This window comes from Phascolarctos cinereus, unplaced genomic scaffold (assembly GCF_003287225.1).
Source record: "Phascolarctos cinereus isolate Bilbo 61053 unplaced genomic scaffold, phaCin_HiC Scaffold_3;HRSCAF=262, whole genome shotgun sequence".
Lineage (NCBI taxonomy): Eukaryota > Metazoa > Chordata > Mammalia > Diprotodontia > Phascolarctidae > Phascolarctos > Phascolarctos cinereus.
In genome coordinates this window covers 72,717,526-72,729,777 of record NW_027555736.1, presented here as the reverse complement: position 1 = coordinate 72,729,777, position 12,252 = coordinate 72,717,526, and the positions used below count along the sequence as shown (strand labels likewise).

Below are 12,252 nucleotides of genomic sequence, written 5' to 3'. Positions count from 1 at the left end.
CAGCAATAGGAGATAGGAGAAACCAGGCACCTGTAATATGGGAGACAGACCATGGCTCTAGTAGATGGGTTAGCATTTGGTCACTGCTATAAATAAAAGTAAAATATCCCCTTACATTTCTAGAGTTCCTTTCATCCCCAAGGATCCCCAAATCTGGGAGAATTTCTTTCTTTTTGTTTTCCACCTGCATGCATGACGTGCCTGAAATACTGTCAGGCCTTCTCCCCAAGGGGGTATCACAGCTCTCTCTTATAATAAGGCACATCTTTATTCATAGCCTTATGGGTTTATTTCTCTCTCCCAGACTTCAGAGTGTGACCCAGAGAGCTGCATTCTCAATCTTGCTCCCAGGAAAGAGGATAAATCCTGCACAATCGGTAGCATATGCCCTAAAGATTGTACGTTTCCAGAGTCAAGAAGGCTGAGCTTTCTCCCTTTGTCTATAGGCAGGATCTACAATTCTGTAAAATAACCTATTTAATCCCAGAAACCTTGGTTAGATTTCAGAATTATTTTGGAGTCCATAGTGATTAAAAAAATATTTTTTAAAAAAAGGCTGGATTTGAGGTCAGAAGACCTGGATTAGAACTGTGACTCGGCTAGATGTCTGCCACCACATCATTGCATTGGTCTAAGGAGGCTTGTTGCTCCTTGCTAGACTGAGGAGCCCCCACCCATAGCCCAGAGGCAACTTCTATTTGACATTCTCTTGGAATTTCCTTTCCTTCCTCCTCAGTGTTTCTGCAAACCTTATTACTCATTTTAAGCATGTTCCACAGTTTTCTGAGAAATGGAGACTTTTTTCCTACTGGCTCTACAATCCACTTTGTATTCTCTGTCTCTCTTCCTTCCTCTATTTCATCCCTCCTCTGTCTCTCTTCTCTCTCCTTCTCCTGTCTCTGTCCCTCCTCCATCTCTGTCTCTCTCCATCTCTTTTTCCTCTCTACCCTCCCATCCATATCTCTGTCTCTTCTTCTCTCTCTCTTTCTATATCTCCCCCTCCCCCAACTGTGTGTGTCTCTTTTTACCTCTCTTCCCTCTGTGTCTCTTTGTCTCTCTCCCCTCTGCCCCCCCATAGCCCTTGCAAAGGGAATGAAGAAGACATTTCAGTCTTCTGCTGGCTCTTGCACACGTCTAATATGTATCTATCTAGATATAAAGACAAACACACAGACAAGTTGACATGCTGGCATAGTGAAAAGGCTGTAATTCAGAGACTGGGTTCAAGGCCAGCCTCTGCAACTTAAAAAAAAAATCACACACGTGGTTTTGAGCAAGTCACAACCTTTCTGAGTCTTGGTATTCTTATTTGTAAAAAAAAGAATATGGAGACAGTAATTACCAAAAGATGATTTTTTTTGGCCACAGAAAGCCAGGAAAGCCATTTACAAAGGCACAGAGAGACCATGAGCTTAACCAATGGTGAAGCATGTTCACCAATAAAATCCCATACCACTTGAAATATCAAGGTGAAAACCCACACGGAGCCCAGATGAGGAGACACCTTGGTCTCTAATTTTGGCCAACAGTCCCTTTTACCTGATTACCTGAATAGATCATATTCTTTCTCGATGAGTCTGCCTCAAGCTTCTCTCTCCCCTTGCCCCCCAACTTTCTACGAACTGATGTCAGTTGGGTACCAAAGAAAATTAGCCATGTGACTTTGGATAAGTCACTTCCCTCCTCCAGAGCTAAGTTTCCTCATCTAAAAAAAAAGAAAGTTGCACTAACTTCCTGAAAAGGTTCCTTCCAGCTCTGATATTCTATGACTGCACCGTTACTGGTCGGACTGTTCTGGCTTTCCAAGAATTTTTACTTCACTAGTTAGGATTCTTCTCATTCTCTGGCTGTTCTCTGGCTGTTGGTTTGAATGGATCGAACATTGACTTCATCTTGTAACTAGTGGCCCTTGGACAAGTTAGAGAGACCCAGTCAATGAGCCACTTACAAAGCTAGATGAATAATTAATTCAGAGATCCGCACACCCTCGGGCACACATTATGTGTGAGGCACTTTCACATAGTAAGTGCAGGTAAGATGGCATCTTCTCCAGTTTATAGATAAGGAAGTCCAGAGGTGGTGTGGCAGATAGAGTACTAGCCCTAAAGTCAGGAGGACCTGAATTCGAATCTGACCTTAGACACTTATTAGCTGTGTGACCCTGGGCAAGTCACTAACCTCGATTGCCTCAAAAAAAAAAAAGAGCATAGGCTCTAGGCAACAGCATGTAGTACAGGTATAATAAATGTCTGCTGAACTAGAGAGCAATCAGCAATATTCACCAATGGGGAGCAAAATATTCTCATAGTCAATGCATGCTCCTACTGATGAGCCCACTCTAGCCGTTCAGGGCTCTCTAGGGACAGTGGGACAGCAGTCTCTCCAATTATGAACCCAAAAGGAAGGATTTGCTTTCTTCTTCTCTGCTACATTTTGGTTCACTAGTTTATAGTTGAAACAAAACAGAGCAATTATTAGGAATAACACTGTGATAATTACTTGGTAAAGAAAATTGTCCCCAGCTGTGTATCTTCACACTGTGCTGAGCTCACGCGGAGGAAACGGGTTTCTGGCCAGAGCAGAGCCCTATATCATCCATGACACTGACAGTGCTGAGCCCCTCCCCGCCAGCCAGCTCTACTCTTCTCTGCCCTCTGAGCTGGGTGCAAGATGGGCTCCGGTCTCACATGCCAAGAGGGCATGACAAAAACCCACCAATCACCAAGGCCCCGCCTGCTCTCTTGCAGTAAATACTTGCTTGTTCTCCATGTGAAGGACTAGAGAACAAGGGAGCTAGAGGACCTTTTATAAAGCTGTCAAGAATGGGGAAACCCCCAGCCCAAGAGCACTGAACCAATCAGGAGAGGATCCTGAGGGTGCAGTATGATACAGCGGAAAGAACCTGGTCAGGAAAGTGGGGCGTAAGAATTCCACTTGTGACACTTATTTAGTGGTGTGCCTACAGTCAAGTCACTTAAAGCCTTGGAGTCTCAGTTTCCTCATCTGTAAAATGGGCACGACAATGCCTGTAATACCCGCCTAATAGGGTTACTTTCAGGACTGAACGGGAGGAAGATATGCCAAGTATTTGACAGATGTTAAAGTGATATCAATGCCAACTATTATTCTGTGCTAACTCAGGGCTTTATTACCCCATAGGTACACTAGGCATCTTGCAGACATCACCCTAGGGGGATGCTAGGAACCAAGAATACACATAGAATAGTGACATCTATTAGGGACATGAAATGAGCCCTGAAATGCATGGGGTCTACAAGGACCTTACTGTGGCCCTTGCGGAGTCAAATACTGCTTTTGGTATAGACCTGTGATTTTTCTCAGTACAGGAAACTCTTAGCACGGAGATTCCCTTCACCAACACAGATCATCAGCTAGTGTGTAACATGAGGACAGGAGGCACAGGAGATAGTGTTCCGGACCTGAATATGAATTCTGTCTCAAACAGCTGTTATAGCTGTGTGATCCTTGGTGAAACAGTCTCAGTTTTCTCATTTATGAAATGGGGATCATAATAACATCTAATTCACTGGGTTGTTACATTCAGATGAGATAACGTATTTAAAGCATTTTGCAAACCTTAAGTATTAGTGATGATGATAGTGCTAGTGCTAGCGGTGGTGGTGGTGGTGGTGATGATGATGATGGAGCACTAAGAGGCTATGAAACTTGTCCATGATAATCCATATGACTATAGAATTTAAAAATATCTTACACATAATGCAGACTGCCTCAGAGAGATTAACCGGCATGCAATTTTCAGCTAATAAGTGTAACCAGGATTCAAATGTGTGTTTTCTCATTCTAAATCCAGGGCTCTACCACCCTTTATGAGTGTGTTAGCATCATATCTGGATGTCTCTCTTTGTGCGCACAAACATACACACACACACTCCAAAAAGTCATTATGAACAAAAGATTCATGGAAGAGGCATGGCAGGGTCAAGAGGACATGAGGCCCCTTTTGTCTATGTAGCCAAAAACCAAGAAACCTGCCTTGTATCTACAATTCCCTCTCATTAGCTGAGAGAGTTCTGTATGCAAAGGAAGAATTAAGAGAGGGATCAGAGTATTACCCCAGGAGACCCTTCTCATATTTCTAAGCACTGAACCACTGGAGAAGCATAAAAATAATTTTCTCCTGTCAGATTTGAGCCTAGCACAATGTCTTGCATACAGAAGGCATTTGACCAGTGTTAATTCCCACAGTGCTATGGGGGATGCTTCATTCTGTGTGGGGTGGGAAGGCAAAAAGGAAATTTCCCTCTCCTGCTTCTGTCTGGATTTCAAACTGAGAGTGGAAGAAGAAATCAAAGATTATTCAGACAATTTAATTTCACTCACCTTACTAGAAACTAATGTGAATTGCAGAATATTGGAGCTCAGGAAAGCCCTAAAAGATCATCTAGCCCTGGAATCTGAGGATTTGTCTTTTTTTTAAAATAATATTTTATTATTTTCCCAATTACATGTAAAAAGAATCTTAACAGACTTGTTTTATTTTCAAAAAGCTTTTGATAATTGTATTTCAAAATAATTGATCTTCTTTGTAAATCCTACATATTTTATTTTATCTGTTTAAAAACTTTCTTCTGAGAACATGAGTGACATAAACATCGTTAAGAAGCCCCTGATTCTACTCCAAACTGCCTATCATTTGACAGCACAGGCCACTAAGTATGTGATTAGGTGTGTATCACCTTCTCCTAAAAAGCCTTTTCTGAGTAATGGAATGGAAAGGTCCAGGGTGGAGCTCACTGACTACAAACATTACTTTTTTCCCCTCCGGCACTTATACAGAGGCAGCTGGCAGAAGGGATAGAGGGTTGGGTCTGGAGTCAGAAAGACCTGAGTTCAAATGTGAACTCAGACACTTCCTAGCTGGGCGATCCTGGGCAAATCACTTAACTTTCGTTTGCTTCAGTCTCCTCAACTATAAAATGAGTATAGTAATAGCACCTACCTCCCAAGATTGTTGTGAAGATCAAATGAACTCCTCTTGCCTCCCCATAATTTAATGTACCTATACTGATGACATCTCTTCTATCAGAGGAAGGGCTCCCCATAGGGAGAGACTATGTGTCCTCTATTAGACTTAGAAAATGTTTAGAAATTGTCCTAATATTTCATCCTTGTTGATTGATGGTAGATATTTACATATTGTCTAACAGCAGCAATAATTTGTATCACAAGTCTGTTTCACATGCATTTTAGTCCCTAGGTGTTCTCGGGAACAAAGGGAAGCCCCTAATAGGCTGGTACAAAATGCTGATCGACTGTCTTCTTTCCCTAGTTCCAACTTCTACTACAAGCCTTGCCTGCTGAGAAAGCAGGAGCTCCTCCAGGTCCCACTCCTAGTTCAGGTTCAAAAACAGAATCAGAGAACCTCAAACTTGAAAGAGATTTCAGATACCATCTCACCCAACCCAGTGTTGAATACTCATCTCCTCTTCACCATATTCTGCAAATGATTACCCAGCCTTTGTTGGAAGACTGTTATTTCTTTATTTTAGATTTTTTTATTTTTTCCATATGCTTTTGAGTTGAAAATTTTTCTCCCTTTTCTTCCCCCCCACCCTCCCCAAGACGGCGCACAATCTGATACAGGCTTTACATTTACATTCCTATTAAACATATTTTCACATTAGTGAAGTTGTAAGTGAAAATTAAAACCAATACGAGGAACCATCAGAAAGAGGAAACAAAACTCAACAGAAGGTAAAAATAAGTGATAGCGATATGACTTCCATAGTTCTTTCTTTGAATGTGAACAGCATTATCCATCCCGAGGCCTCTGGAAATGTCTTAGATCCTCATAATGCTGAGAAAGGTTCAGTTTAACAATCTTAGTCATTGCATAACATGCCTGTTACCGTGTACAACGTTCTCCTGGTTCTGCTCACTTCACTCAGCATCAGACCATATAAGTCTTTCCAGGTTTTTCTGAAGTCAGCCTGTTCATCATTTCTTATGGAAGACTGTTATTAAGAAGAGATTCACAACCTCCTGGAGCACCCCATTCCTTTTTCGGAAGGTTCTAATTGCTTGGATATTTGTTACTCATACCAAGCATCTTGGTAACTTCTACCCACTGTTCCTAATTCTGCCCTCAGGAGCCAAGCAGAACAAATCCAACACTTCTTTCACATGATGCTACTTTAAATACTTAAAAGACAGCTACCATGATCCACCCATCTCCACCCACACCCCTACTGAAGTTATCTCTTTTACAAGCTAAACATCCTTCCTTCCTTCCTTCCTCCTTCCCTCCCTCCCTTTCTTCCCTCACTATTTCTTTCTTTTCCTTTGAAGACTGAGTCTTGCTATCTGTCCCTGACTGGAAGTGCACCAATCACTCACTGGCCCAATTCCACTACCGACTGGCACAGGAGCATTAACCTCCATTTTCTTGCTGAATTGGTTCACTTCTCCTCAGGCAACCTAATGCTCCCAATGGCTCACCATATTGGTGCTGGATTTAGTGGAGACCCCTCATTGATTTTAGCTGGCCTGCAACTCAAAAGTCCTGAGCCTACACAATGTGCCAACCTCGGTCTCCCCAGAAGCAGCAATTATAGACCCAGACGTGTGGCACGTATTCAAGGCTCTTCATCATCCTGATCACTTTCCTCTGTAATCTCTCCCACTTTTACTAGTGAGCACCCCAAAATGTAGTTACTAGAACTGAACACACTAATATCTAAGTTAGAGAAAGTCTAGGGGGACTAGAACCTCCCTATTCAAGGATGTTAGGAATCTCTTAGTATAGTCCAAGATCAAATTAGATTTTGGGGGGCTGCAAGATCACACTTGACTCATATTGAGCTTTCGGCTCACTAAAACCTACACCATTTTGCTAAACTTATGCCTAGTCACATTTATCCTTATATTACATGTATGAAGTGGATTTTTGGGATTTTTGGAATCCAGGATTTTAGATTTACTTCTATTAAATTTCACTTTATTAAGTGAAATTTACCTATCAAGATCTTTTGAGATCCTTGATTCTGTCACCTAACAAGTCAGCTACCCCCTTCTATGTCGGTATTGATTATCTCTAAATTTGGAAAGTATGCCTTCAGCCAATAAAAATGTTAAAGGTAACTCTACTAGAGACCTTTTTCCATGCTGACATCCAACCACTAATTATTATTCTTTGAATATAGTCCTTCAACAATTTCTGAATCCTTCCAATTGGACTATTATCTAGTTCACAGCTCTTAATCTCGACCACAAGAAATCTGTAAGTGACTTTATCAAATGTTTTGATAAAATATAGATAAACCATACTTATAAAATTCCTCTATGCTATCTGTGCAGTAGGCAGCTAAGTGGCACAGTGGATAGTGTGCCAGGATTGGGGGTCAGGAAGACTCATCCTTCCTGAGTTCAAATCTGGCCTCAGACACTTGATAACTGTGTGACCCTAGGCAAATCGCTTAACTCTGTTTGCCTCAGTCTCCTCATCTGTAAAAAGAGCTGGAGAAGGAAATAGCAAACAACTCCACTATCTTTGCCAAGAAAACCCCAAATGGGGTCATGAAGAGTCAGACAGGACTGAAATGACTAAACAACAATCACAACCTGTCTAGTAACTCTTTAAAAAGGAAATGAGGTTAGTATGATACGACCTCTTCTTAATGAAGCTACTGCTTGGTTGTAATAATCATTTCCTTTTCTAGATAGTCACTAATTATGTTTTAATGATATTCAAGAATCTTCCCAGGAATCAAAGTCAAGCTCATTGGCCTCTAGTCTTCAGGTTTCATTCTCTTCACCTTCCCCTTTAGGAGACATTAGCTCTTCTCTGTGGTTGAGATACCTCTCCCATTCTCAATGATCTGATTTAAAAGATCACTGATAGTGGTCAGTAATCACAGAAGCCTGTGTCAGCACTCTGGGATACAGGTCATCTGGGGCTGGTGACTTGGTCTCATCAAGGTTAGCAAGGGACACCCTTACTATATATTCCCATTTATGTCCTGGGTCACATGACCAACAAACAATTAGGCATTTCTCTAGTCCCCGTTTACTCTAAACAAAACATTTAAAAAAAACCAACCAAAAAACAAAAGAGAGATTATATGTCAGAGGCAGAGTAGTTACAGCTGTCTCCACAGGACAAGAAACCAAGGAGCCTTGTTAATCAGTGGTGGAGGATGCCATTTCCTCAGCAGATCCCTTAGCACCACCAGTCTCCATGTTATGTCAGGACATACAAATCAACGTATCAGCTTGTACCCTAGCATGCGCTTTGCAATTTCCTTGTTGTTTTAGCCTCTGTCAGCACATACCACTCCTGCCTTTAACCCCTGCATTCTGTTGCAACAATCAGCAGACCTCAACTATGCCTAGCCATATGCAAAGGAGGAGGAGGTAGGGGAAGGTGGGACTTTGTTCTGTCTGAGGTCATCTCTAGGAATGAGGAACCCTAAAGCTGCAGAAATCTACTCTACCTTATACCATTTCTACAAAAAGTGACAAATACTGATTTAGCCTCCTCAGAGAACTAAATGACAAAGGGAATTGGGCCACGGAGCTAAGGTGACAGACTGCACCGGACCTAAAGGAAAGATGATTGGCATCTAGCTGGGTACCATTCCTTCAGAAGTCACTTTAAACAAGAGCTAAGGTGGATGAAAAGTAAATATATGGTAGGAGAATGAGGTAACCTTGAGGGAAACCCAATGTCAATTGGGAAGTAGTCAGAAAGTAAGTAATAAGGCAATAAAAGACGAAAAAGGACTAAAACCACCAAAGATGTCAGGAAGAAGAAAACTCAGTTAAAAACTTAGATCACAAGTAGACAAATCAACAAGGAAGACACTAAAATCATAAGGAAATATTAGTAATAAGACAACCAAAAGATTACAAAATCTCTTGATAAATGTTGTAAGGCAAAGAAAATTGAATGATTACCCATTGAAACACAGAAATCTGTTGATCCCAAAAGAACATGGGACCACAGAAGAACATTCCACAATGGACCATGAGACAAATAAGAACCTTGAGAGAAGAGCTTAGACAAAATGAATAGCAGATTTTTTATGGTCTGCATGACAGAAATAATTATCAGAATTGGAAAACTTGAATCCAAGGTGATAGGTTGGTAATACAAATACACTAATGTGAATCTGTAATAAGAAAAGCAAAAAGCAATAATTTTACCAACAATGTTAATGAATACATCATCTCTACGTAAGCAAAAACATTCGGCGTGATAGACTGTACAAAGACAACTTAAGGATCACAGGCCTCCCAGGAGAACACAAGTCAAAAAACTTGAACTTCATAATACAAGATATTATATAAGAAATCTGACCAGAACTTCTGAATGGAGGGGAAAAAAAAGCACCAATGGAAAAATCCACAGCCTTCAAAAAGGAAAATTTAAAAAAACTCTATACTTCAAATTCTAAGACATATTGTGATTAAATTTCCCAATTCCAATGCCAAACAATAAATTCTACAAGCAACCAGGAGTAATAGCTTCAAATATAAAAGAAACTGAATTCTAATAACACAAAACTATTCTGTACTCATAAGCAACTGCAGAAGGGAATGGAATGATACATTTGAAAAAGCAAGGAAGCTTAAGATACAACCTAAAACATATATCCTGCTATCTGAACCTAATCATAAGTGGATAAGATGGCCCTTCAATAAAAGAGAGGTATTTGAAATATTCCTGTAAAAACAAATAAAAAAAGAATAATCTGAGAGCAGATTATTCACTTTGCTAACACAAGAAACGTTTACTGTTTCCTCATTTGTCTTTTTTTTTTTTGGCTAGGCAATGGGGTTAAGTGACTTGCCCAGGGTCACACAGCTAGTAAGTGTTATGTGTCTGAGGCTTGATTTGAACTCAGGTCCTCCTGACTCCAGGGCTGATGCTCGGCACCTAGCTGTCCCCCTCATTTGTCTTGAAATCAACTACATATTAATCATTTTTCTTCTGTAATTTCTGGCTAAATGATAATCCTCCTTGTCAGAAAAAAAAAAACAGGAGCAAAAATAAAAGATTGAACAGCTATCTTCTCTCCTTTATCCTCATTCCATCTACCCTGAGCAGTAATTTTATCTGGTTCTGCCTTGTTAATTTTCTATAGCATTAAAAACCTTATTTGAGTTATTGAGTTCTAACATTCCTGACACTATTCTTACAGGGTTGTGCTACAGCTATGATTTCGTTTTCCTTTAAATCCTCTTGCTTCTAATTACTGTGTTGTTTTTGTTGTTGAGTCATTTCAGTTGTGTGTAACCTTTGTGATCGCAACTGGGGTTTTCTTGGCAAAGATACTGGAGTGGTTTTGCCATTTCTATCTCCTGTAAATATAATTAAAAACCTAAAATGGTTTGTGATGTTCCGGTACATAAATGCTAGTCTCTTTAGACATCTCCTTCTATAACTTATGCTATTAGAGAACCTCCCAAGCTTAGAGGGCTTAGAGAGATTAAATAACTTGCCCATTCTCACACAAATACTAAGCATCAGTGAGATTTGGATCAGCTCTCCCTGACTTCAAGACCAGCACTCTATCTATTATCATATACTACCTCAACAGACTTAGTATATAATTTGGGGTGGAGGGGAGTCATTTCCCTGCAAATATTATTGCATTGTATTTTCACTTGTTCAAAACTATTTTACTTACCCATCTAGAAGAGCTATGACATTCTTCCGGGGACGCCCAATATTGGGTCCATACAAGCTGGCTCTGGAATAAGTTCTGATGGGCTGCAACAGACTTTTTAGTTGGATATAGTCCTTTCCCAGCTGGCTGCCATTCACTGCACGGCCATGCATGGTCCTATAGTTGTTTGGCTCTAGATAAAAAGCGAGAGTAAGTCAGTGTTGGACAGAATGGACTTCCTATTCACTAAGCCTTGCCTCCTCCTCTATTGCCAAGCCTATTTCCACTATGATACCTCTATATCTTGCTCCTTTATTGCCAATGGTATTTTAGTGATTTGTGTACTACAGAGCTTTTTCATCCATGAAGGAATACAAATTCTTCTTGAACTAATTTACATTTTCAATCTGTATCCTATCTTGGGAGTAACAAGTTTCATGAGTTAACTATGCACTGTCTGAAGTTCCTTTTATTTCTACCACAGTGATCCTCCCCCAAGGGGGTGATACCTTATTACTGAGGACTAGGATTTGGAGAACAAGCTCGTGTCCGTCCTCAACATGTTTCAGGCTTGGATCATATCCCTTCCCGGCTCTCATTGTTTCCAGATTTAAGGAAGAGATTGCCTTTCTATGTAGTCTCAGCTTCTTACTCTGTATTTTCAAGATGGCCTCTTAATCACCTTGATCATTTGGTTACTCTTCACTAGGCCTTGTCCAGTTTTGTTTTGCCATCCTTCCACAGATGGAGGACTACTTAGAGATGCTTCATGATTTTGAATTCTCCTCTAAACTGCCCTAGCATTACATCTCAGGAGATATTATGTGGCCACATTCTATTTTTTACAATAATTGTATGGGGGTATTTTATTTTACCACTCCCCAAACTGGATTCTAAGCTCTCTGAAGATATGTTTTCTTTGCATCACCATCAGCACCCAATCAATCAATCAGCGTTTTTAAGGGTCTACTACATATCAGTCATTGCACTAGGTGCTAGGGAAACAAGGATAGAAATGAAACATCCTAGCTTCAAGGCCCTTGTTTTCTGTGGATGTATGGTCGTCACGAGGGTCAAATTAAATAATGTTTGTTTCATATTTAGCACAGTACTTGGCACATAGGAGGTGTTAAGGAAATGATTATTTCCTTTCCTCCCCCACCCCTTCAGTACATTAACATGCCAAGGACTTGTGGTTTTGGCAGTATAGGAAGTCTGTCACTGATGAAAATTCCAACTGTCTATAATTTAGCATACAAGTCTTAGAGAATTGTTTAAGACTCCCAACGGTTGAGTGATTTGTCTGTCACCACAGGGAAAAGAAGTAGGTAAAGTAAGATCTGAACTCAGGCCTTCTTGAATACAGGACCAGAACCCTTTCCTCCATGCCATGTTTCCTCTGTGCACACATATGATCTGCAATGTTCTCTACATTTTATTGAATGTTTACTGTTTGTAATAGTTAACAGGTCAAATTTATATGGCATTTTAAGTCCTATATTTATTCTATTTTTATTTATTCTATAGTTATTCTACATTTATTCTATAGTTCTTCTAAATTTGATAGATAGGGCATATATTATTATCCCTATTTTACAGC

At 40.3% G+C, this 12,252-nt stretch overlaps 1 protein-coding gene across 1 annotated transcript in view; it reads right to left on the bottom strand.

The window, feature by feature from the left end:
* The window catches only part of HPSE2 (heparanase 2 (inactive)), a 730,238-nt gene that overhangs the window by 281,321 nt on the left and 436,665 nt on the right, over nucleotides 1-12,252 (bottom strand). The window contains exon 5 of the mRNA XM_020996755.2: nucleotides 10,674-10,845. Coding sequence (XP_020852414.1) covers nucleotides 10,674-10,845 — 172 coding nt within the window. The remainder of the gene's footprint in view (nucleotides 1-10,673; nucleotides 10,846-12,252) is intronic.